Genomic DNA, 23,644 nt, shown 5'->3' with positions numbered 1-23,644 from the left:
TTTTTCTCAACATATATGAAGAAGGGTAGGGTGAATGCTTGTTTGTATGGATCAGTCCATTCATTAAAAAGCTTTTCTTCTTCAGGGTCCATAGGGATCCACAGGGATATTGTGGTTGGAGACCAGGCACCAAACAGTTAAAGCGTCAGTTCCCAGGATGCCTCGGGGTCCTCCTCCATATGTACCCCACACCTAGCGATAGGACTTCAGTTGTTTGTTTGGTGCGGCAGGATCAAGACGCACCTTTATAATAGGGGACTGCTCTGGCAGTCCTAAGCTTTTATTTTATCTTTTTTTTATTTTATGTTTTTGGGTTGGCAGTACTAAGAGTCTGAATTAAGATGCATATACTGCAACTCCACCTACCTTCACCGTGCTGCAACATCAGTAACTGGGCTGGTTATTTCAGCTAGCCGCAATGCTGCGACCTGGACTGCAACTAGACGCATGGAGATGTCAGGTAAGGAGAATCCTCGCTTATGGGGAATCATGCACGACAGTACTTGCTTCTTGTGTTAGCGGTGCACCAGAAGCCGCTGCTGTCAGGGCACGGGATTGTCCGTGTCCTCTACACCATCAGGGCCTTATCATCTGACGCTTGGGATCGGCAGCAGACGCTTCTGTTGCCACGAGGCCAGCATACCCGACTGGTTAACGCAGCTATGGGGAGGTAGGTGCACCCCTGGCAGCTCCTCCCCCGACCCTACAAAGGGTTTTGCACACCTAGTTGCTCCGCCTACCCTCCACGTGTACATGAGGCTTACGGTCCATGCTCAGTACGCCCTGTAGCTGTTGGTCTCAGGAGGGTTTGGTCAGTCTCCCTGTATACCTCTTCCTTGGTTAAGGTATATTAGTGCTCTATATCCTATCATTCCTTTGTGTTTGTGTAGTTGATTTAGAGTAGATTGTAATTTTATTACATATGCATTGTATGTGACTGTTTGCTAGATGCTGTATTGACACTGTCTTATTTCTGTCTGTCAATTATAACTATCACTGTTGTTTCTCTCCATCCTCTTGGGGTGGAGGTTTTCTCTGAATACTTCACATTCATATAGATTTTGTGAAAGCCGTCACATAACATTGCAAGTATTGCCTTTACTGAACATGACAAAAGAAAGGGATGCAGGAGGGGGAGCCCTCTGTGCTGGTTTCATGTAAATCATGTATGGCTTATTTGTCCCCTCAGGACATTAAGGATGGTTTGTGTGTTCTGTCATAAAGAGCCACCTAACCAATCCAGTTTTCCTGTTCCTGGACAAGAGCCTTCTTGGGTAGCCGCTTTGTCCCAGGTAATGAAGTAGATTGTGGATCGTATAGCTGCTTCCACGATGCCTTCCTTGGATCGGGTGTCCACAGCAGGCTACGTTTGCATCGCCTACGCATCCTTCCTGGAAGTATGTTAATGGCCATTCTAGTCAGATTATGGCACCATCTAATGTTGATAGGCGCCTTAGTAACTACCGGTCTGCTAAGCGCAAGTTAACTTTTTATCAGTCTGATCAACATATGGATTCAGACGCATCATCTGAGGATTCGGATGATGCGCAAAGTTCCTCTCCAGGGTCTAGCTCGGAGGAGGAGGACCATCCGTCTACAGTGGATGTTCTTTCTTTGGTGAAGGCGGTTAAATCAATACTAGACATTCAGGATGATGAACCAGTTAATAGTAAGAAGGCTCCAGTGTTTAATCAGAACTGGAAGGTGGTCAAAACGGAGTTTCCTGTATGTGAACAGCTCACTGAGCTTATGGATGAGGCATGGAGTAACCCTGACACACGTTTTTATGTGAATAAGAATAACATCGTTGTATCCTTTCCCGGCTTCTGTATGTACTAAGCAGGAGGTACCTCCTACTGTGGATGCTCATGTGACACATTTAATTAGAAGTACTACATTGGCTATTCCGTCGACATCTTCCCTGAAGGATTGCACAGATAAAAGATTGAAATGTGTCTTAAAACGATCTTTTCATAATCTGGAACAGTTACTCGTCTAGCTATGGCTGGAGCCTGGGTAGCCAAAGCTGTTGAAGAATGGATGAGGCATTGGAAAATCCTATACCAAATTCTACCAGAGAGCAGATAATCTATATCTCCCATATACGGGAAGTGGCTTCCTATCTGGGAGGAGCGGCTGTAGATGCTGGAATTTTAGCTTCTAAAGCATCACCCGCTTCAATAGTGGCACGCAGGGCCCTTTGGTTAAGATCCTGGAAAGCTGATACAGGATCAAAGAAGGCGCTGGAAGTTTTACCTTTCTATAGAAAAGTACTTTTTGGAGCAGAGTTGGATAAAATAATAGCTACGCTGGCAGCTTCAAATTCAGCAGGTCTTCCATCTACGGCGACTATAAAGTCTAGGCAGGTTTCTTTTCGGTCTTTCCGTTCTCAGGGACGAGCAAGGGAACAGCATTCCTCCAAGACAGTGGTTCTCAAACTCGGTCCTCAGGACCCCAAACAGGTCACCCAGCAGGTGCACAGGTGTATTAATTACTAACACATTTTAAAAGATCCACTGGTGGAGCTAATTATTTCACTTGTGATTCTGTGAGGACACCTGAAAAACGTGACCTGTTTGGGGTCCTGAGGACAGAGTTTGAGAACCTGTGCTCTAAGACGTCTAGTTTTCGCAAAATTTCACAGCGACAAACTAAGAGGTCTGGCCCGGCAAGACGTCCAGCTTCTAAACTGGACGAAAAGCCCTCTGTCTGATGGGGCAGGTATCCTCCTGGGTGATCCCAGGTCGAATTCTTCAGTTTCCATATTGTTTGTGTCAAACAACTCAAGGGTATGCCCTCACTTTCAGGAGGCATCCTCCCCAGAAGTTTTTTTGCACAGTAATGGCTTTGGCCCTTCAGGAAGCCATTCACTCCTTGCTGCAGACAGGGGTAATAGTCCCGGTTCCTGTGTCTCAACAGGGAAGGGTAATTATTCCAATCTATTTCTGGTTCAGAAACTGAATGGGGCTTATCGTCCTATACTGAATCTAAAAACCCTCAACAGGTTTATCCATGTACCCAAGTTTTGTATGAAAACTCTCCGATCAATTATTTTGGCAATGGAGCCGGGGATTACATGGTTTCCCTGGACATTCAGGATGCATATCTTCATGTTCCTATTATACCATCCCACCATCCATTGTTACGGTTTGCTGTCCTTCAGCAACATTACCAATATCAGGCTCTACCCTTTGGCCTACCTACGGCTCCCTGGGTATTTACCAAAATAGCAGTCATGACGGCCTCTCTTAGGCGTCAGAATTCTGCCATATCTGGACGACCTCCTGATAATGGCACAGACTCCGTTTTTTTTACAAAACTACCTTCAACTGACCATAGCCTGCCTACAAAAGCACGGCTGGATTAATTGGAAGAAATCGTCACTTTCTCTGGCGAGATAGCTACGGATGACTCTCATGTGTACACACAGCCTGATCTCCCTGTTCCAAGCACGGTGACAGCTCATTCTACTCGGTATGAAGGGCCATCGTGGGCATTTAGTCGTGGTGGCTCTGCTGAACAATTGTGCAAGGCAGCCACGTGGTCTTCTGTCCACACTTTTCTTAGGTTCTGTGTCTTTGATACTTTTGCCTCTCAGGACGCTTTCTTTGGGTGAGGAGTTCTCCTTTCTGCTGAGGAGCGTCCCCTGCCCTAGGGAGAACTGCTTTAGGACATCCCCATGGTATCCCTGTGAATCCCTATGGACCCTGAAGAAGAAAAGTAGAGTTATGATAGACTTACCTAGTTAACTCCTTTTCTTCAAGGTCTATAGGGTCTACAGGGCACCCATCCTGACGCAGCTGGCTGCATGGGTAATTTTTCTTTCGGTCACAGATTCCCTCATTTTGTGTAAGTGTGTTTCTGGTGTACAATTGCTCTTCCTTCTCCTGCTTTGAGGCTTGTTAACTAAACTGAAGTTCTATGGTTAGGGGCGGGTATATATGGAGGAGGACCCTGAAGCATCCTGGAGCTGAAACTAACTGTTTTGGAGACTGGTCTCCAACCATAATATACCTGTGGACCCTATGGACCTTGAAGAAAAGGAGTTATCTAGGTAAGTCTACCATAACTCTAATTTTTGCTGCTGCCCAACTATAGTTTTTGGTATTCTGGCCTGTTGTAGTACTGTCAAGGACAGGGTTCCTGTGGCGGAGGAAAAGGATGGGAAAATGAGGATAGAGGCCATCCTACATTTTTTATATTATAGTATGATGAACAGTGAAGGCAAATACGCGCTAGAGCGCGTCTGTTACCCTGAAATGGCTGCCTACAACTCACTTTCAGGAAATGAATGGGTCCCACTATGATCTTGCTGTGTGTGCACGCACCACAGCCAATCACCGCCTGCAGTGTCTCCCCAGCCAATTACCATGCCGCCTGCAGTGTCTCTCCCTCCCTGCCACTCTGCTATTTGAATTCAGCTCTCCAGTGGTGCATCTGCATCCTCCTCCTCCTCTGGCTCTGCACACCTTTCCCGTCGGTCACCCTATGACTCTCCTGGCTGCATCAGCAGCAGCATTGTTGCCCCCATCATGTTGGTGGTGCTGTGCCCCTCCAGCAACCTGTGCTCCATCCCCGACTCCTTCAGCCAGCTCTCCGCACACAGGAAGCCAGAGTCAAGGTGGACACTGCCCGGGCTAAGAGATAGCTGGAACTCTACACAGAGATTGCTCAGGGACAAGCTGAGGCTGCAGCTCATACTGGATGAGACGGTTCTGGTGACAGTCGGGAGCCCCTAGCAGGAAAGAGGTGGTAACTACTGTGCCCAGTACTGCCTTCCCCTAACCCCCTCCTTGCCCCAACTGCTATCTACCCTTATCCCCACACTACACCAAGCACTGCCTGCCCCAGCTGCTATCTACCCTAACCCCACTTTGCTCCAAGTATCGCCACAACTGCTATCTACCCTTCTCCCCCCTTCCTAGCCCAAATGCCACAATGCCTTTAACCCCATCTACCCCCTCTCTGCCCAACTGCTTCCTGCCTCAGCCCCCAGCTCTACCCCAACTGCTGCCTGCCCTTAACCCCCTCTACCACAATTGCCACCTGCCCTCAGCACTGTCCAAGTTGCCACCTGACCCCACCCCCAGCACTGTTCCAACTGCTGCCTGCCCTCACCCCCCTTTCTGCCCCCAGCACCACACCTGTTGGCTATGTGAGATCAAGGAAATGCACTAATAAGCATTACCCGTACTGAAAATATGAGTGTGACTTCCCATGGTGTATGTGTAGGGCATGGGGAGAGGTCTGACACTATCTGGTGAGACATATGAAGAGCTCAAAAGCAAAATTTCTGATGGGACTCAGAATCAGTGAAGTAGGGTCCCAAATATATTTTTCGTAGCATGATCACTGAGGAATGTATCTGTTATTCTTGTAAGTGTTCTTCTCTTACAGCCTGTACTGCACGTTGTCATCACACCATGGAGATAGCTGCCATTACTGTAGCTGGTGGCTGCTGAGGATAAATGCGCATTAAATAAGGAAGTATTATTTCTGTATCTTTAGGGTTATATTTCATTCCTTGGAGGAATGGCACTGGACACAAATACACCACCTCTTCCCAACAGAACTCTGCTCCTCCGCATTTTTTTTTTTGCCAGCACAGGAGAAGAGTAAAGAGCCTTTTGCCTTTTTATTTCTGGTTATCTTGCACACTGAGGGACACCTGACTCCGGAGTCCCTCACCCCCACACCTCTGTCCTAGGCGGCAGCACAAGTGGATAATTGGTTGCATTTCCAGTCCTTCTGTCTCAGTCACTGCATTTTCACAGGAAGAAAGAACCGAAGGCTGGCCAAAATTTCCTCCAGGCACCTAGTGATCCAGAAACCTTTCTAGGTACTAGGGTTTTCAGGATATGTGAAGGGAGAGTGAGTGGAGCAATAGAGGCCTTAAGAATTTAATATAATTTTTACTTCCAGTTTTGTGATTAACTCCTAGTTCTCCAATAAGAAGTAAAGTAAGACTAAAGCCACGTACATGCTAGCCGATATAATGAACGATATAGTTATCGTTCATTACATCGGCCAGAGTGTATGCCGTCAACAACCAGCGATGCGCGCTCCCGCTGGTCGTTGACGGCATCGTTCACCGCCCGAACCTGCTGTCCAACCTGACAATATCGTTTGGGGATGAGGGAGGGTGCCGGCACTGAATGATATTGTTAACGGCATTGAGCACGTGACTGCCGGGGAAACACTAAACGATATCAGTCATGGAATTGTTTAGTGTGTACGCGGCTTAAGGGGTATATTTATGAAGCAGTGACTCTTGGCGGGTTTCAATAAAAATGTAAAGTTGCATTAATATAAAGTGCAAAGCCTGGCATAACTGCACTTAATGGTTTACATTTTGAGGTCAAAGTTAACACTATGTAAATATGACCCTACATAGGCTTAAAATGTCCATGTAATAGTGGTAGATAATCATAAGCTCTCAAACTGTTGTTTAACTGAAATTCCCAGTAGGCAAGCCAGTGAAAGACATACTGCACAAAAATGCATACAGATTGTATAGTAAAACATGTGGCAATGATAGGCAAAGGAGTTTAAAATTCTTGTACTAGGTTAGGTTAAAGCAATGTGCACAATCTGCAGCCGCAGTCACCAAAGGCTGGTGATCTAAATGCAGTGCTGCCCATCACACCAGAGGATGGAAAGGGCAGATAATTGCTACTTTATACAAAGCTGTCAGCTTGAACAACAATGGCACATGGGGGGGGGATTCCATTGCTTTTGCCCATGGCAGATTTCTGCTTGAACAAGGTGGCAAGCAGATATCCGCGAAACGTCTGGTTTTTGACCGCTCAAACTGCAATTTGGGCACACTTACGAGGTCTTTGTACAGGTTTAGCCACTTTATGCATCTGAACCTAGTGCTTTTGTGCGCTCACCGATCTCCAGTGACTTTAGACGGGAGATCAGGCACAAAAAACAATTGAATTCCCCCACAGAATACTAATTGGAAAGGACTACAGAAAAAAGTATAACATTAATTTATCTTATAATATAAAGTGCCAATAATATAAAGTTTTTGATTTTGGATTATAGTTCAAAATATTTGTCTCTTGCAAGTGAAATCTATTCCCTCTATGGTTACTTGATGGCACATCTCTTACATGTCTGCTTTCATTCTTTATTGCACATTTAGGAGGAAACATATCTACAGTTGGGTCCACATACATTTAGCCTCTTGGCGCGTTAAACAGCCCTTCCAGTCTCGCCACGCCGTGGCGTCACCGAGTAGCGCAGAGCGTCTTTTTACCTTCAAATTTGTCTTATTCGCACAATGATGCAATAGTTAGCACAAGCAGACTCTGCTGATTAAAATGATATGCAGCATACCTATGTTCTCTGTGCGTCTGTGGGAGTATCTGCATGCTAACTGCTACGTTACAGTGTTACAGCTGCTGAAACGTAGCATTTTGCCTGCAGATACACCCACAGTCGCACACAAAATATAAGCATGCTGCATATAATTTTAATCAGCAGAAGCTGCTTGTTCTGCGCTGGTGTGTGAATAAGACGCATTTGAAGGTAAAAAGACGCACGAAAAGACGATCGGCGCTAGAGTCACGCTGAGCTCCCACGTTGTGTGGCGTGACTTGTAGCGCACAGAGGATAGATGTATATCGGCACATCTGTATCTAAACTATTCCATTTATGCTTAAATGTTATTGCAGAATGAAATGTAGTTACCATGTAAGCTATATGCGCTGGGGGCAGGAATTCTCTAGAACACAGGTTCTCAAACTCGGTCCTCAGGACCCCAAACAGTGCATGTTTTGCAGGTCTCCTCACATAATTACTAGTAAAACAGTTAGCTGCACCTGTGGATTTTTAAAATGTGTCAGTGATTATTGAATACACCTGTGCACCTGCTGGGTGACCTGCAAAAAGTGAACTGTTTGGGGTCCCGAGGAGCGAGTTTGAGAACCACTGCTCTAGAATGCTACATAATTATCAAACATACACACTTTTTAGCTAAACATTGTATTTTTAAATCGGAACCTGTACTAATAGCTGGATATTAATTTAGAGGTTTTAAAAATAAAAATGGATTACCTCCTTTCAATGACTCTCCAAAGTTGACGCCAGAAATCTAGATTGCGTTCAAATGGCGTGAGAATCAGTTTCTTTTCTTCTTCAAGCCTTTCAAAAGTAAAAAATACAACATAGTTCTGATTAAGAATGACAAAAATACCACCAACCAAATGTATACCACTTTATATAACTGCATACTTAGCAAGCTGGCGTCTCCATTCCAAAAAGTTCTCTCTCTCGGATTGCTTCAGAACTTCTGCGCTGGTATTTTTATCCCAATATGGCCTTTAAACGTCAAATCAGAATACAAATACATTGTCTATGTTATTTTTGGAACTTGCATGATCAGCTGAAAAAGGTGCAGTCTCTATAAATCTCAGTAGTAACAAGCAGCTTCGAGTTTGCCTGCTTTTACACAGAACAGAACCAAATCTAGTAACTACAGGCACAATCTCACCTTCTGGGGATACATAAAAACTGCTTATTCTCCTCCTGGAGTTTATGAATTCTGCTAGACTCCTCAGATGTCAGCAAACCTGTTCTGGCTTCCGCTGGGACAAACTTAATATTGAGTTTCTCTACAAGCAAAGGAAAAAAGTAGAGATCATCAGATCCTATCACTAATCAAATCTGTGGCTGTATGGATAATCAGATCACAGGATTATTTCCCATTCCATATTTGCGGTGCTGGAAGATACCTTAGAAGCACTGCACATCACAGTCAGAAGTCTAGGTTTTTCCATTCTTGGGGAATAACAAGATACTTTTTTATTCAGGTCGTGTTTTCTATACTTTGTCTCCTAGAAATTAGTATGTATAGTCAATTCTGTGTTACACTGGATAAAGCACAGAAGACACTTTTTTCTTAATACATTTTTGAACGAAAGTAGTATGGAATGTACAGTGGTTTGTTCACGTAAAATCAATGTTAGAGATGTGGGATTACTTCTTAAAGTTTTCTGATCTTAATCCAATGCCATACAGATCACAGTTGCTTTTAGTCCACTTACAATAATCCCCCCCCCAAAAAATAAAACCAAAAGCACCCAGGCAGCATTGCAATTAATAATTATAAAATCACACACAACAGCAGCAACCTGTGACTTTCCTGTTATTGTAAAACTACAAGTTCCAGTATGCCCAATGCACTGGGGCATGTGGTTCCAAGGGTGCCCAAATCTAATATACTGTATATAGAACTGCTTAGGCACAGAATTCAGCTCTAAGCTGTTTCCCACACACAGGTATAGAGTTATAATCTACAGCACTTTATTTTCCTCACCTGACAGAGCCTGATTCATTAACATTCGCAACTGAAATTAAGCACGCAATCGGGTGATTGTGGCATTTTGCACATACATCGCAGTGCGCGTGCCGGACACTGCAAGCGGGAGTGCGATTGCAGTGACTACGCAGACCTATCGCAGAGTGATTGACAGGATGTGCCGTTTGGGGGTGGTGACGGAGGGGTGGTCGTCGAAACGCAGGCATGCCAGTGGGTTTGAACGCCGTTACAGGGGCGTGCATAAATTAGCCACTGCGATGCCCTATGCAGCCTGAGGCCTCATATCGTGCTATGAAGTTAGCAATTTCTGAGTAAGGTCAGGGCTTGTGCAAGTGTGCGTGAGGCTGCGATGGTACTCTTATTATTCCGATGGTTTCAGTCTTGCTAAACATTACGGATGTAAGGTAAAGTGGGCGTCCTTGTGTAGTGCTGCAGTGGCATAGCTATCACAATTAATTAGCATACTATCGCAGTTGAACTGCGTGCGTAATCACTATTGCATTCAGAGTTGCGATCGGTAGTGAAATCAGACCCAGAGACCACTGAGGAAGCCATGGGCGGCAACCTCAACAAAGTTGTATCAAACAGAGAATATGAACATGGGTGCAGAAGCAATGCCTGTTACTCCTGTCCTCTTACCTGAGGGGGGCTGCCGCTGCTTCTGGTCCCGGCGCCTGCACAATGAATGTCGGGGACCGGGACATGCGCATGAGCGGTGGTAGCGCCGTGCATGTGCATAACACTAGACCAGCTTCTCAGGGCTGCATTGGTAGCAGCCCCGAGAAGCCCTGCAGGGCTGCCCCAAAAGGCAGAGCAGCGGCTTCCACTGGAAGCCGCTCTCTGCTTATGGCAGCCCAGACTATCAGTCCCAGGGGAAGGAGACACCTCCCCTGGGTATGCTTGTCCTGTGCGTGACTGGCAGGTGGCGCTTCCAATATGAAGCGACCTTCAGTCATAGTGTAGCCAGTGCACTGACTCACTGAAGTGGAGGATTTTACAGGGGGCCCCTAGATAAAATCCGCCACTGATGCCAACCTTCTAAAAGAGAAATTAAATAAAAAAAATACAGCAGCACTATAACAGGCAAGAGCTGAATAATGTAAAAGATAATATGGTAGTCAGCTAGAGTTTAAAATATAACTTATTTGTACATAATGTGTATGCAATAGTAAAACTTAAAAATATACATACCACAATGTTATTTTAGCCAATGTAACTAATGGTGCATACACACGATCAGATTTTTTCTTCAGATATGGACGATAACTATTTAAAAATCGTTCAGTCGTTCATATCTGAAGGAAAATCGTTCATATCTGACATGCCTGAACGATGGACGATCAACGATGCGCGTTGCCGTTTGTCAGATAACGATATCTGACATCTGATGGGTTTGCAGTCAGACTTGGATGATTCTATTCATTTTAATGCAGTCAAAAATCGTTCAATCGTTCAAATCTTTGGACAAATCGTTCAAATCGTTTAATCGTTCATCTGACAAATCTGACAAGTCTGACAAATCTGACCGTGTGTACGCTCCATAAGATGTCAAAATATGTGTGGCATTGAGGAAACTGCCTATTGCCGAGAAACGTGCCAGCGACACACCCCCAGTGACATCAGAGGAAGCTTGCCACACTTTTCACACTCCTACCGTTGACTTGCACCGCTCATCGCCGGACTATGTGCACCCGCCTAGGTGCACGTTGACCCTGGTGCTCGCACTGCTTCCAGCAGATCCAAGCACACACCGGACACAATAAATAAGCTTGAGCGCACATTGTTCTTGGGGTCTGTCCACCTCTGGAGGCCACGCGCTTGGACGACCGGAGATCTCCTTATTAACTACTGGCCGCGGTAATCTGGATTTTCTACCTAAGGCAGATGGTAAATACTGGCAGACATAGTGGGTACTGTGAATTTACAACACTATTGTGTCTTGACCTACAGTTGGAAAAACACTATTATTACTGTGATGCTGAATGGTTTAAAGGCTAAATTCTAACGGTATTCTATGGTGCCAGTGGCTACTATTATTATCAATCAACGGTTTGGATTGTACCAAGGTACCTTTATAATTGGAATGCCCTTGGAGAGACTACAGTATTATTGCATTTAATCAGTACCTGCTGGATTTTGTTGCATTGATTCAGGACTCTTTCATATCATCTCAATTGAAGGTTACATTCTATCCAAGTTTACTCATTACTTTGCTACATTTATCACCATGAGACTATCCAACTGTTACCCTTGCTTATAATGAGGTCTTGATTGAATGCTTTATTTGCGGCTACATCCTACTGACCTATATTATTAATTTGCATTTATATTTGTATATACTTTCATGTCTATTTTATGATCTCGGCTCCACCCAGCTTTATTAAACTTTATATAATTTTTTTTTTTTTTTTAAGTATAATTTAATTTATTGATACAGTCCTGTTAGTGGCTCTACGCTTTTACCTTTTCTACTCATCGTTTATATGAGGGTCAGCTCTTCATTGGAAGTAGTGGGCCTACAGGTATGTTTTGTAATTTAATTATAAACAATTTTTACATAATTTCTGTCTAGCACCCCCACTATCTTTTTGTTTTGATATGTGTGGCTAAAGGTAGCAAGTCAAAAATGCAACAGAAACCGATACACTTTATTGCAACATATGTAACTGGTACCTTTGTATATAAAAGCTACCTCTGTTTTGAGTTCTACCTTAGCATAGGGAGAAATAGCAATAAATATAAGTCACAAAAACTAAGTCACTTGTTGATATAATTTTTGAAAGGACCAGGTCACAATGCGTCATTACTGACACTGATCCTTTATTACAAGCGAGCGACGATGATATTATTCCACCTTGTATACTGTCCGCCAGTGAATCTGCTATAGACACAGTTATAAGTGTATAATAGTTCCAATTGGAAGGACTTAAATCTGCAGCATCTGTCAGACAAACCGCTCAGCAGATGACAGATCACCGGAGGGACTACTGTGGAACTTGAAACCCCAGAATGATGCAGCTCTGGAGAGGGTGGGAATCTCTCAGGCTGTGCTGGAGGACTATCCGTAAGCCATTGGCATCACAAGAACACCCAAGGAGGCCAGATGAAACACCACGCAGCCAGGCTGAACTGCCGGGGCTTGAGTGAACTCCGGCTCTCCACAGACCAGAGACTGCACGCTACCATACTACCACCTCTTAGAGTATCGCAGCTATACCCCTTTATTATAGTGTGTTCTCATCTGGGGGCCCATTTATTAATGATCACATTTTGCAATGCGATCAGAGCATCCAGTACCGCCCATGATCGCATTGCAAAATGCGATCATATCGGCAGAATGTATGTACCGGCACATGCAGGGAGATGTGCTCTGAAAGGAGGCCGTCCCTGCGATGTGGCTGGAGTGCATGCGGGGCTGCTGCGCATGCGCAGTCCCGCGGACTGCACATGAGCGGCGCCCGTTGCCGGCGGAGGGATCTGGGAGATCCCTCCGCCGGCTGACTTGCGGTATGTCCCCATAGGCTACAGCGGCTAAAGCTGTCTTCAGATGGCGTTAGCTGCTGGGTCCAATATCGGGAACGCTTTGCATTCCGGATATTGGTACATTTGGCAGCATCGCATCCCCCATAGAAACCTATGGGGGAGGCGGCTGCCAGCAGCAATTGAGGGATCGCAGCAGGTATCGGAGATACCTGCTGCGGTCCCTCCTTCATACATCCGGGGGATACTTAGTATTTGAGGTAAACCCCCGAAAAGGAATTTACCTCAAATTAACTTTGATAAATGGGCCCCCCGGTCTTGGATGTGCTTTTTGGCACTGCATTATGATCCTGTGTTGGGCAGAAGAAGTCACATGATGCTAAAGTGGTCTTCTCTGGGCATAGAATAAAATCTAGTTTGGTCTCAAGCTCTCCTTATTGCTGTCGATTTTCACTCACAGACCAAGGTCTTATTTAAAAAGTTTTGTGAAACTACAAGCACCAGTATGCTTTGCCAAGTAACTCATAGGTGGCAGAGTATGTTGGGAGAGCCACAGGTTTCCAAAGCCTGCTCTACACCATCTAGTGGATACCACCTTTCAATATTCACATCCCACACTATATACACATATTCATTATTCAAGTACACTAACCCTAGCATTCCTGCTAGGCTGTTTAGTAGGGTGCTGCGCCCTGCCCGATTTCAAGAGGGCAGAATGCGCCCTGCCCTTTTGGCAGCGTCCCGCTAAAACAGCATGCCGGCTGCCCCCAAGCTCTACCCGCTCTGTGAATAGATGCCGTGCGCAGAGAGGAGAGCGCTCGGGGGCAGCCCGGCATGTTCGTAAGTGCTGGGCACGCCCCCAAGAGAGACGAAAAGGGGGCACATCTTAAAGACACTCCCCGGTTTCATGTGGCCATGCCCTTTTTAGGCGTGGGCGCGCTAGAATGCTCTTTCTATGACTCGGCGCCTTGCCCTGTGCCGGACCTAGAGTGATCACTAAACCCTAACAGTTTCATCCCACCCTCTCTTACATTACACAAGTAACTTGGTTACATCAAATTAAGCAGAAACAGCAGTTTCTGCATAATTTCATATATCGATCCTATGTACTAATGCCACAATGCAGGAGATTTCACAGAAATATTGGCCAGAGTGCTAATTAGTGCTGCAGATCACAGTCCCCATTATCAATGGGGACTACGATCTAACCCCTATGTACTAAACTCTAAATAGCGAAGCTTTTCTGAGTTTAACCCCAGTAGTTTACACCATCTTCAGACGGTGTAAACTACAGTTTGCCTATGGGGGCTGCCGGGGAAGGAGAGGGATCTTTCGATCTCTCCTCCCGCAGCCCCCGGCCGGCTCCGGAAACTAACGCTGTACGCATGCGCAGTGTCAGATTCCCCCGTGGAAGTCTTTCACTTCTGTGAAAAGACTTCTCCGAAATACCGAGGATATAATTGGCGGGGACACAGTTGTCCCTGCAAGTTCTCGGTGGTACGTAGCCGGGATATTTTCACTAGAAATTAAAACATTCACGGCAGTGCCGCGATTATTAATATATAAGCCCCTATACCTTTGAAATTCACCGCTCATTCTGTATTAGTTGGTTAGCACCTTAGCCTTTTTCCATAAACAGAAACCAGTTAACCTATAAGAAGTCAGAGAAACAAGACCCACATCTACTGTATCACAACTAAACTCACTCAGAGATGGACGCAACGCCGATGTTTAGCAGTTGAGCAATTATCGGTAATCTAAGCATGTATGAGTCACACAGCGCATCTTTCAGCACAGAGGATGTAATGGTTAGCGTTACTGCCTCACAGCAATAAGGTCATGGGTTCAATTCCCACCATGGCCCTAACTGTGTGGAGTTTGTATATTCTCTCTGTGCTTGCGTGGGTTTCCTCCGGGTACTCCGGTTTCCACCCACACTCCAAAAAATATGAGATATGGTAAGAACTTACCCTTGTTATCTCTATTTCTACGAAGTCCATAGGGTTCCACAGGATACCTTGGGTATAGGTGTGACGTCAGTCGCAGGGCACCAAAGAGTTAAGCTTTCAGCCTCCCAGGATGCACTAGGTCCCCCTCCTATACCCCGCCCCCGGGCCAAGGCACCTCAGTTAGTTACCAAGCCATAGGCCGGAGGAGGAGAAGGAAGAGAGAGAACAAAGATCTGGACACATACAAGAATCACATTCTCACCAGAGGGAGACGGAAAACCGGTGACCAGAGCAAAGACCATCTGCAGCACAGGTGCGACAGGGCGGGAGTCCTGTGGAACCCTATGGACTTCGTAGAAATAGAGATAACAAGGGTAAGTTCTTACCATATCTCATATTTTCTACTTCAGGGTCCATAGGGTATCCACAGGATACCTTGGGGATGTCCCAAAGCAGTATCCTTTAAGGGTGGGGACGCTCCTGTGCAGAAAGGAGAATCCGCCGCCCGAAGGAAGCATCCTGAGAGGCGAAGGTGTCAAACCTGTAATACCTCACGAAGGTATGGACAGAAGACCACGTAGCAGCCTTGCAGATCTGAACTGCCGAGGCACCACGTCGAGCTGCCCACGAAGGACCCACAGACCTAGTGGAAGGAGCCTTCAGAGAAGGAGGGACCGGTAGGCCTTCATGAAGATAAGCTTCAGAAATAGCCATACGGATCCAGGCTGCCAAAGTTTGCTTTGAAGCAGGCCAACCCTTTTTACAGAAGCCATAGAGGACAACAAAGCGTCCGACTTCCTAAACAAAGAAGTGCGGTCAACATAAGTCCTTAAGGCCCGCACAACATCCAAAGAGGCCTCACCCACGGAAAGACCCGGTGAGTTAAAGGCCGGAACAACTATTTCCTCGTTAACATGAAACTGGGAAACAACTTTGGGAAGAAACTCGGGCCGAGTGCGGAGCACTGCCCTGTTCCCATGAAAAACCAAGAAAGGGGGTCTACAAGAAAGAGCCCCTAACTCAGAAACACGTCTGGCTGAAGCAACGGCCAGAAGGAAAACAGTCTTAGCTGTTAGCCATTTAATATCCACTGAGCCCAGTGGTTCAAACGGCGGTCCTTGGAGAGCCCTCAGGACCACAGCCAAATCCCAAGGCGCCACAGGTGGAACAAAGGGCGGCTGAATACGGAGAACACCTTGCATAAAGGTGCGCACATCCGGGATTGTAGCAATCCTACGGTGAAACCAGACAGATAGGGCCGAAACCTGTACCTTCAAAGAAGCAAGGCGAAGCCCATGATCTAGTGCCGCTTGCAGGAAGGCGAGAATCCGAGACAGACGAAACTCCCGCGGTGCATAACCTCTCGGTCGACACCACTGGAAGAACGTATGCCACACGCGATGGTATATCCTCGCGGAAGACGGTTTCCGAGCTCGTAACATGGTACGCACCACAGAGCTGGAAAACCCCCAGGACCTCAGCATGGCCGTCTCAACAGCCATGCCGCCAAAGACAGCCGAGTCAGGTCCGGGTGAAGACAAGGACCCTGAGACAGAAGGTCCGGTCGTAGCGGCAACCGCAGAGGACTGTCCACGGACAGACCCTGAAGGTCTGAGAACCAGTGCCGTCTGGGCCACGCGGGAGCTATCAACAGGAGCGTCCCTCCTTCCTGTTTGAATTTCCGGATTACCCGTGGAAGAAGGGAGACCGGAGGGAACAGGTATGCGAACCTGAACGTCCACCGGACGGACAGAGCATCCACCAGAGACGCCCCTTCGTCTCTTGTGCGAGACCCGTACACCGGCAACTTGTTGTTGTGCCGGGACGCCATGAGGTCGATTTCTGGAAGACCCCACCTGTCCACCAGTAGTTGAAAAACGTCCGGGTGCAGGGACCATTCCCCTGGATGAACGTCCTGGCGACTTAGAAAGTCCGCCTCCCAATTTAGCACTCCCGGGATGAAGACCGCTGATATGGCCGGAAGACTGCGCTCCGCCCAAACCAGGATCCGAGAGACCTCTACGAGAGCCGCCCGACTGCGAGTTCCTCCTTGCCTGTTTATGTAGGCCACGGTGGTAGCATTGTCCGACTGGACCTGCACCGGGTGACCCTGGAGAAACCGCTGTGCCTGCAGGAGAGCATTGAAGACCGCACGGAGTTCCAAGATATTTATTGGAAGCTCCGCTTCTGTCGGTGTCCACCTGCCCTGGAACAAGTGTGGACCCGAAACTGCTCCCCAGCCCCGAAGACTGGCGTCCGTTGTCAACAGGACCCAATTTGGAACCCAGAACGGACGTCCCTTGTTGAGGTGGGTCGTCTTTAACCACCACGCAAGGGACAGGCGAACCTCCGGGGTGAGCACAATCGTCTGGAACTTCAGAGACTGAGGCAGCCCGTTCCACTTGGACAGGATCAGGTGCTGCAGAGGTCTGGAGTGAAACTGGGCGTATTCCACCATGTCGAACACCGACACCATGGAGCCCAGTAACCTCATCGCCGAGTGTAAGGACACCCGGCGGCTGTGCAGACAACTGCGCACCCTTGACTGTAAAGCAGAGATCTTGTCCTCCGTCACGAAGATCCTTTGCTGTCCCGAGTCCAATAAGGCTCCAAGATGCAGAATCCTCCGAGACGGGATTAGAGTGGACTTCTGCCAGTTGATTAGCCAGCCGTGCCGTTGCAGCAGTGCAATGGTCAGGTCCAAGTGGTGTAACAGGAGCTCTGGAGATCCTGCCACCAATAACAGGTCGTCCAAGTACGGCAACATGCGGACTCCTTGCAGCCGCAGAGAAGCCGCCATGACCGCCATAGCGTCCTGTATGTCCAATGACACCATGTAGTCCCCAGGTTCCAGCGCCAGAATGATGGACCGTAGGGTCTCCATCCGAAACTTCGGGACCCGCAAAGACTTGTTGAGTGCTTTGAGGTTGAGAATCGGACGATATGACCCATTGGGTTTCTGTACCAAAAATAGATTTGAATAGAAACCCTGGCCCCTCTGGGAGAATGGAACAGGCACTATAACTCCAGCCTGGAGCATAGTGTGCAATACCTTCCGCAGCTCCGTAGCCTTGTTCCGGTCTGATGGTAGACCCGTGGTGAAGAATCGAGCCGGGGGTCTGTGCCGGAAGGAGAGGGCGTACCCGTGAGAGACCACCTCCAGAACCCAAGTGTCTGTCGTAGTGAACGACCAACACCGGGAGAACTGCAGCAGGCGGCCTCCCACCCTGGGATCCCCCAAGGGGAGACCCGGACCGTCAGGCCGCAGGCTTGTCATCTGGCTTGGGGGCCGGACGTCTGGTACTCCATGCCTGTTTCCGGGGCTTGACCGATTTCTTAGGGCCAGCCTGTCGAGGAAACGACTGTGGTTTGGGCCTGCCCTGGGCCCTAGATGACCGAAAGGACGATGGTCCAGAACCAGAAGGAGCAGCGGCCGACGGGAGACAAGCAGATTTGGCTGCCGCCAGCGTGGCCACAATCTTATCCAGATCCGGACCGAAGAGAACTTCTCCGGTAAACGGCAACGCTTCCAGACCTTTCTTGGATCTGCGTCCGCCTTCCAGGATCGCAGCCACAAGGTGCGACGAGCAGCTACCGCTGCTGAAGAAATTCTAGACACCAGAGTACTAATGTCTAGAGCCGCCTCGTTGATGTAGGTGGCCGAATCACGGAGATTGCCAATCAACTCCGCCTGTTCGGCCGGACAGTCGGATTCAAAAGAAGCCTCTAATGAATCCGCCCAGCGCTCCATCGCTCTGGCAACCCAGCAAATGGCCATAGCCGGCCGTGCTGCCCCCCCTGCAAGGGAATAAGCGGACTTCAGGCAGATTTCTACCTTGCGGTCCGTAGCATCCTTAAGGGAGGACATGGATGGCATCGGCAATGTGGCACTACGGACAAGACGGGTCACGTGAGAATCCACCTGTGGAGGGGATTCACACTTAGCAAAATAATTATCCGCGAACGGATAAGCCACCGCCAGGCGTCTCTGCGGCTGGTATCTTTTGCCAGGTTGTTTCCACGCCTCCTCTAAATGGTCCACCAACTGACCCGAAAGAGGAAAGACTGTGGCATCGCCCTTCACATCTTTGAAAAAGGCATACTTAGATTTAGCCGCTGGGGGAACTTCGTCCTCAATCACCAAGGCTGTGCGGACCGCCCGAATAAGTCCAGGAATATATACTTTGGACTTAGCATCAGCGTCCTTAGTATGGAAAGGTTCCTGATCGTAAGGATCCAGAATCTCCCCATCATCAGACGTCCCTTCGTCATCCTCATAAGGAGCGGACAGAGACGCCACCGGCCTTTTATGAGGCTGCATCACAGACTCCCCTTGCAACACATCCGACAAGTGCTGTACAGAACTCGTCAGGGAGTTAACCCACGCTGGCTCCTGAGAACCCGGGAGCGGGGAAATAGGGAGACTGTGGGGTACCACCAATTGTCGTGGGAACCCCTGCATGGGTGACGACACCACAGACTGCTGGGACAAACCCATCGGAGTAAACGCGGGCTGCGGAGCTAACTGGCCCACTAAAGCTGTTAACGCCTGAGCGAAACAAGCCCAGGGCGGCTCCTGTACCGGTGCTGTAACCGTAATAGGCCGCGCCATGGACAAACACTGCCGGCAAAGGCCCTCCGCGCTACCCTCCCCCTCCGCTAACGGTACTTTGCACGTGGTACACTGTAGCCGGAGGGGAAAATCACTTTCAGACATTATGGCACCACGTATGTGACCTCTCTCACCAATTAAGTATTAAATAGGCGAGAGACCACCCTGCAGCACCGCACCGCAAGGGCTTTAGCAGAAAGAACAGGGACAGTAATAAAGCTGACAGTTTAGAGAAGAAAAGTTACAGGCAGCGCTAGCACAGTCACATACAATGCAGAGAAATAACAATTCCTGCACTAACAGCGCTGATCACTCAACTACACAGACACAGGGCCTGGTAGGACACAGCGCTGCATACACAGACCTGAGCCACAGCGGAGGAGAGGTATGCGGGGGGACCCAGACCACGATGCTTCCTTCCAGACTTCCAGCAGCGTTCACCATGCGTTGCAGAGAAGATGGCCGCCGAGGAGCAGAGAGAAGCTGGCCTGGGGGAGGAGCGCTGACACAGGACCAGTCAGCACAGAGCAGAGAGGGCTGTGTGCAGCGGGGGAGGCGCCGGCTGTGAGACAGGGAAGGCGCGCTCCCCTGGCATGCATTTAACCCCTGGGACGCCGCAGCGCTACCGCTCTGCTGCGGTCCGCTGTCCCAGGGGGTAGTGGAAGCGCAGGTTGGTCGCCTGGCTCCACGCTGCAGCCAGTCCCCAGGGAGCCCCCTGCCTGGGGACTTAGGACCATGTGATCAGCGGGGACCCACCGCGGGACCCCGCTGCTTACCTCTGTCCCCCTTGAATCCGGCCATGGTCCGGAGCATCTGGGGTCACCGCTAGCTGTGACCCCAGACGCCCACCAGCATCCCCGGATCAGTACCGGCGTTCTGGTACCGGCGGGGTGTAGGGAAGACAGCATGGACGTCAGGACTGACTGTCCATGCTGTTCATCCAGATGTGCAGCCACAGCTGCATGAAGAAAAAGCTTCAGGGGCTCTTCTAGCCCCCACTCCAACAGGTGCACCCGACTCCGGCCGGGCACCAAACTAAACTGAGGTGCCTTGGCCCGGGGGCGGGGTATAGGAGGGGGACCTAGTGCATCCTGGGAGGCTGAAAGCTTAACTCTTTGGTGCCCTGCGACTGACGTCACACCTATACCCAAGGTATCCTGTGGATACCCTATGGACCCTGAAGTAGAAATATACTGGTAGGTTAATTGGCTCCCAACAAAAATTACCCCTAGTGTGTATGTGTGTGTACATGTGATAGGCAATATAGATTGTAAGCTCCACTAGGACAGGGACTGATGTGAATGGGCAAATACTCACTCTCTCTCTCTGTAAAGCGCTGCGGAATATGTGTGTGCTATATAAATAAATGGTAATAATAATAATAATAATCTTTCATTTTCATTGTTGCTTGCAGTGATGATTTATTTGAAAAGTGACTGACAGGCAGGAACAGGTTGTGGGCAGCAATGAGGGGAGGGGGGTTGGTGACTCAGACTCCAGCGTGTTGCGACGGTTTCAGGTCGTGTCTCAGCCTAGGAATGCGATTCCGTACGAAGTAAGAAGACGTCTCAGTTCCCGTGGCCATTCTACATGACCATAGGGTTACATAGAAGTCCGAACGGACTGATCTGCGACCGATGCTGCGCCTTTGTACAAGGGTGCTTGGATTTGTGAGGCTGCCGGTGGGCATCGAAATACAAATCTAGGCGGCTGCGACATTTTCATATACTTGCACAGCCACTGAGTACAAATTTACAGCTGCGGTGACATTAGCCGGGCCCTAAGTACCATCACTTCACAGCTATACTGGGTGGAGGACTATAGTGTCTGCAGCACCATCCACACGTCAGAAAAGCAAAGTACTTATATATATATATATATATATATATATATATATATATATATATTTGTTATATACATACACATACATATATATATATATATATATATATATATATATTTTTTTTTTTTCACACACACATACAACACGGAAGTCTGATTTTAATAGTTTTACAGCAACTCTGAAGTGAGAGAATAAAAATGTGGAGCAGCGCCAAGCATCCATGTACCAACTAATACATGCAAAGGGCTTTACAGTAAGTATACTATGTGTATGTACATGGGTTTGCAGCTAGAGGACAGCAGCATTTGCTGCTAGGTTGAATACAAAAACGTATGATTTTTCTATATGTTGGAGATAGTATTCCTACATGTCATATATTACAGTATCATCAATAAAATGAAGTGCATTTGGAAAACCAGTGTTCAATATAAAGCACTGAAAATGTATAAGAAAATACATATAGGGGCATATTCAATTAGAAGCGAAAAGTCCCGTACTTTTCGCATGCCGAACTATTCGCTAACATCGCTGGTTTTCCATGCAAAAAAGTAACGCGCTCATCCTCGTATTCAAATAGAAATCGTCGAAAACGGGACCTGGCGAATTCAGACCTGGCGAAAAGTCCTGTCAGATTTGGGTAAATCAGCCTGACACTCCCCACAAGATTCACTGACATGGGGGATCACTATAGATACCCCCGAATGGCCCTGCTGAAGGTATTTGGGGTACTTAAATGCTCTCAATAGCTGCTAATTAGCGTCTTTGCAGAAGTGGTGAAGAAAAGCATTTAGCAGATTTTTATTGTAGAAAATAAATAGTTCCAGGAAATTTGGGGTACATGAAAATGGGTGCAAGCATATTTTGAAATTGCTAAAGTGAAGTTTTAAAAAACAAACAAAAAAAATTCCACCTTCCGCAAGCACCTGCAATCTTAAAGTTACCTGGGGCATACTTGGGGACCCTCCTGGAGTCTATTTTGATAGTTTTTAAGTTTGTCCCCCAACTTTGTACTTTTTTTCCCCCTTTTTCAAAGTAATTTTTTGGGGTGTTCTTACTTTTTTTAAACTTATTTTGACACAGTTTACCTTTGGGTGGCTGTCCCACGGGTGTAGGGTGTTTCCTGCAAGTTTGCACCCCAAAACCCCAATTCTGCACTTTTTTCTACAGCTTTCATAGGCAAATCTTTTTCGCCTATTCAAATGCATTGAGTTTGAGCACCGTCAAAAGTCTTTAGAATTGAATACGGGGATAAGTTTTCGCCTGGTGAAATGACATCACCCGGCGATACTTTTCCGCAGAAACTAACTTTACGCACCTAATTGAATATATCTCTTACCCATTTATTTTTTTTTTTTTAAATGCATTTACTAAGCACATGTAACTTTAGAAATAATTTGTGATGATGAGATTACATAACCGCTATGGCTACAACACTGTAACAGAGTGGCATATAGAATTAAGGAAAGCAGGACATACAGAAGAGAACATAATGGACAAGTCTTAAAACAGCAAGGGTTTAAGTAGCTGTCAGTATGGCACATCCATGCCAGATTCACATGCGTCAAAACTGGACTGATCCAATCTTTCAGTGGGTCGGTCAAACAAATAAACGACAAGGATTACTCGATTAACACATAAGAGGGAGATATACAGTTATGAAGTGGTAGATTTACCACCCGGCCCAGTAAAAGTCCCTGAGGCAATAACATAATGCACTCAGAAGGGCTTTTTAACTTTTGGACTATAGTTGTGTTCATATACTGTACATCTAGTCTCCTTGCGCGTTAAATAGCCCTTCTAGATGTGCCATGCAACTAGACTCTGTAGGACAAGAGTGTTTTTTCTCCAACTTTTCCCTTCAAATGTGTCTTATTTGCACAAGCAGCTGCTGCTGATTAAAAGGTTGTGCAGCATGCCTATATTCAGTGTATGACTGCGGGTGTATCTGCATGCGAAATGCTACGTTACAGTGTCAAACCCGCTGACATTGTAACGTAGCATTTTGCAAGCAAATATAACCGCAGTCGCACACAGTATATAAACTAGGGGTGTGCACCGGCGACTTTTCGTGTTTTGGATCTGGATCTTTCTTCGTGTTTTGGATCTGGATTGGTTTTGCCAAAACCACCCTTCTGCGTTTTGGGTTCTGGGTTTTGTGTTTTGGATCTGTATTTTTTTGAAAAAAAAAGCATAAAAACAGCTAAAATCACAGAATTTGTGGGTTTTTCTGCTCCTATGCTATTATTAACCTCAATAACATTAATTTCCACTCATTTCTAGTCTATTCTGAACACCTCACAATATTGTTTTTAGTCCAAAAGGTTGCACCGAGGTAGCTGGATGACTATGCTAAGCGACACAAGTGGGCGGTACAAACATGTGGCCCATCTAGGAGTGACACTGCAGTGGCAGACAGGATGGCAGTTTGAAAA

General features: G+C 47.3%; 1 protein-coding gene across 1 annotated transcript in view; it reads right to left on the bottom strand.

The window, feature by feature from the left end:
* The window catches only part of LSG1 (large 60S subunit nuclear export GTPase 1), a 61,008-nt gene that overhangs the window by 29,801 nt on the left and 7,563 nt on the right, over positions 1 to 23,644 (bottom strand). Inside the window, exons 3-5 of the mRNA XM_088444746.1 lie at positions 8,501 to 8,621; positions 8,242 to 8,328; positions 8,065 to 8,151 (exon numbers count right to left, since the gene is read on the bottom strand). Coding sequence (XP_088300872.1) covers positions 8,065 to 8,151; positions 8,242 to 8,328; positions 8,501 to 8,621 — 295 coding nt within the window. The remainder of the gene's footprint in view (positions 1 to 8,064; positions 8,152 to 8,241; positions 8,329 to 8,500; positions 8,622 to 23,644) is intronic.

Source organism: Taudactylus pleione, unplaced genomic scaffold (genome assembly GCF_031769625.1).
Source record: "Taudactylus pleione unplaced genomic scaffold, aTauple2 ptg000372l, whole genome shotgun sequence".
Lineage (NCBI taxonomy): Eukaryota > Metazoa > Chordata > Amphibia > Anura > Myobatrachidae > Taudactylus > Taudactylus pleione.
The sequence above is the reverse complement of the archived record's forward strand: the minus strand, read 5'-3'. Positions and strand labels throughout refer to the sequence as shown.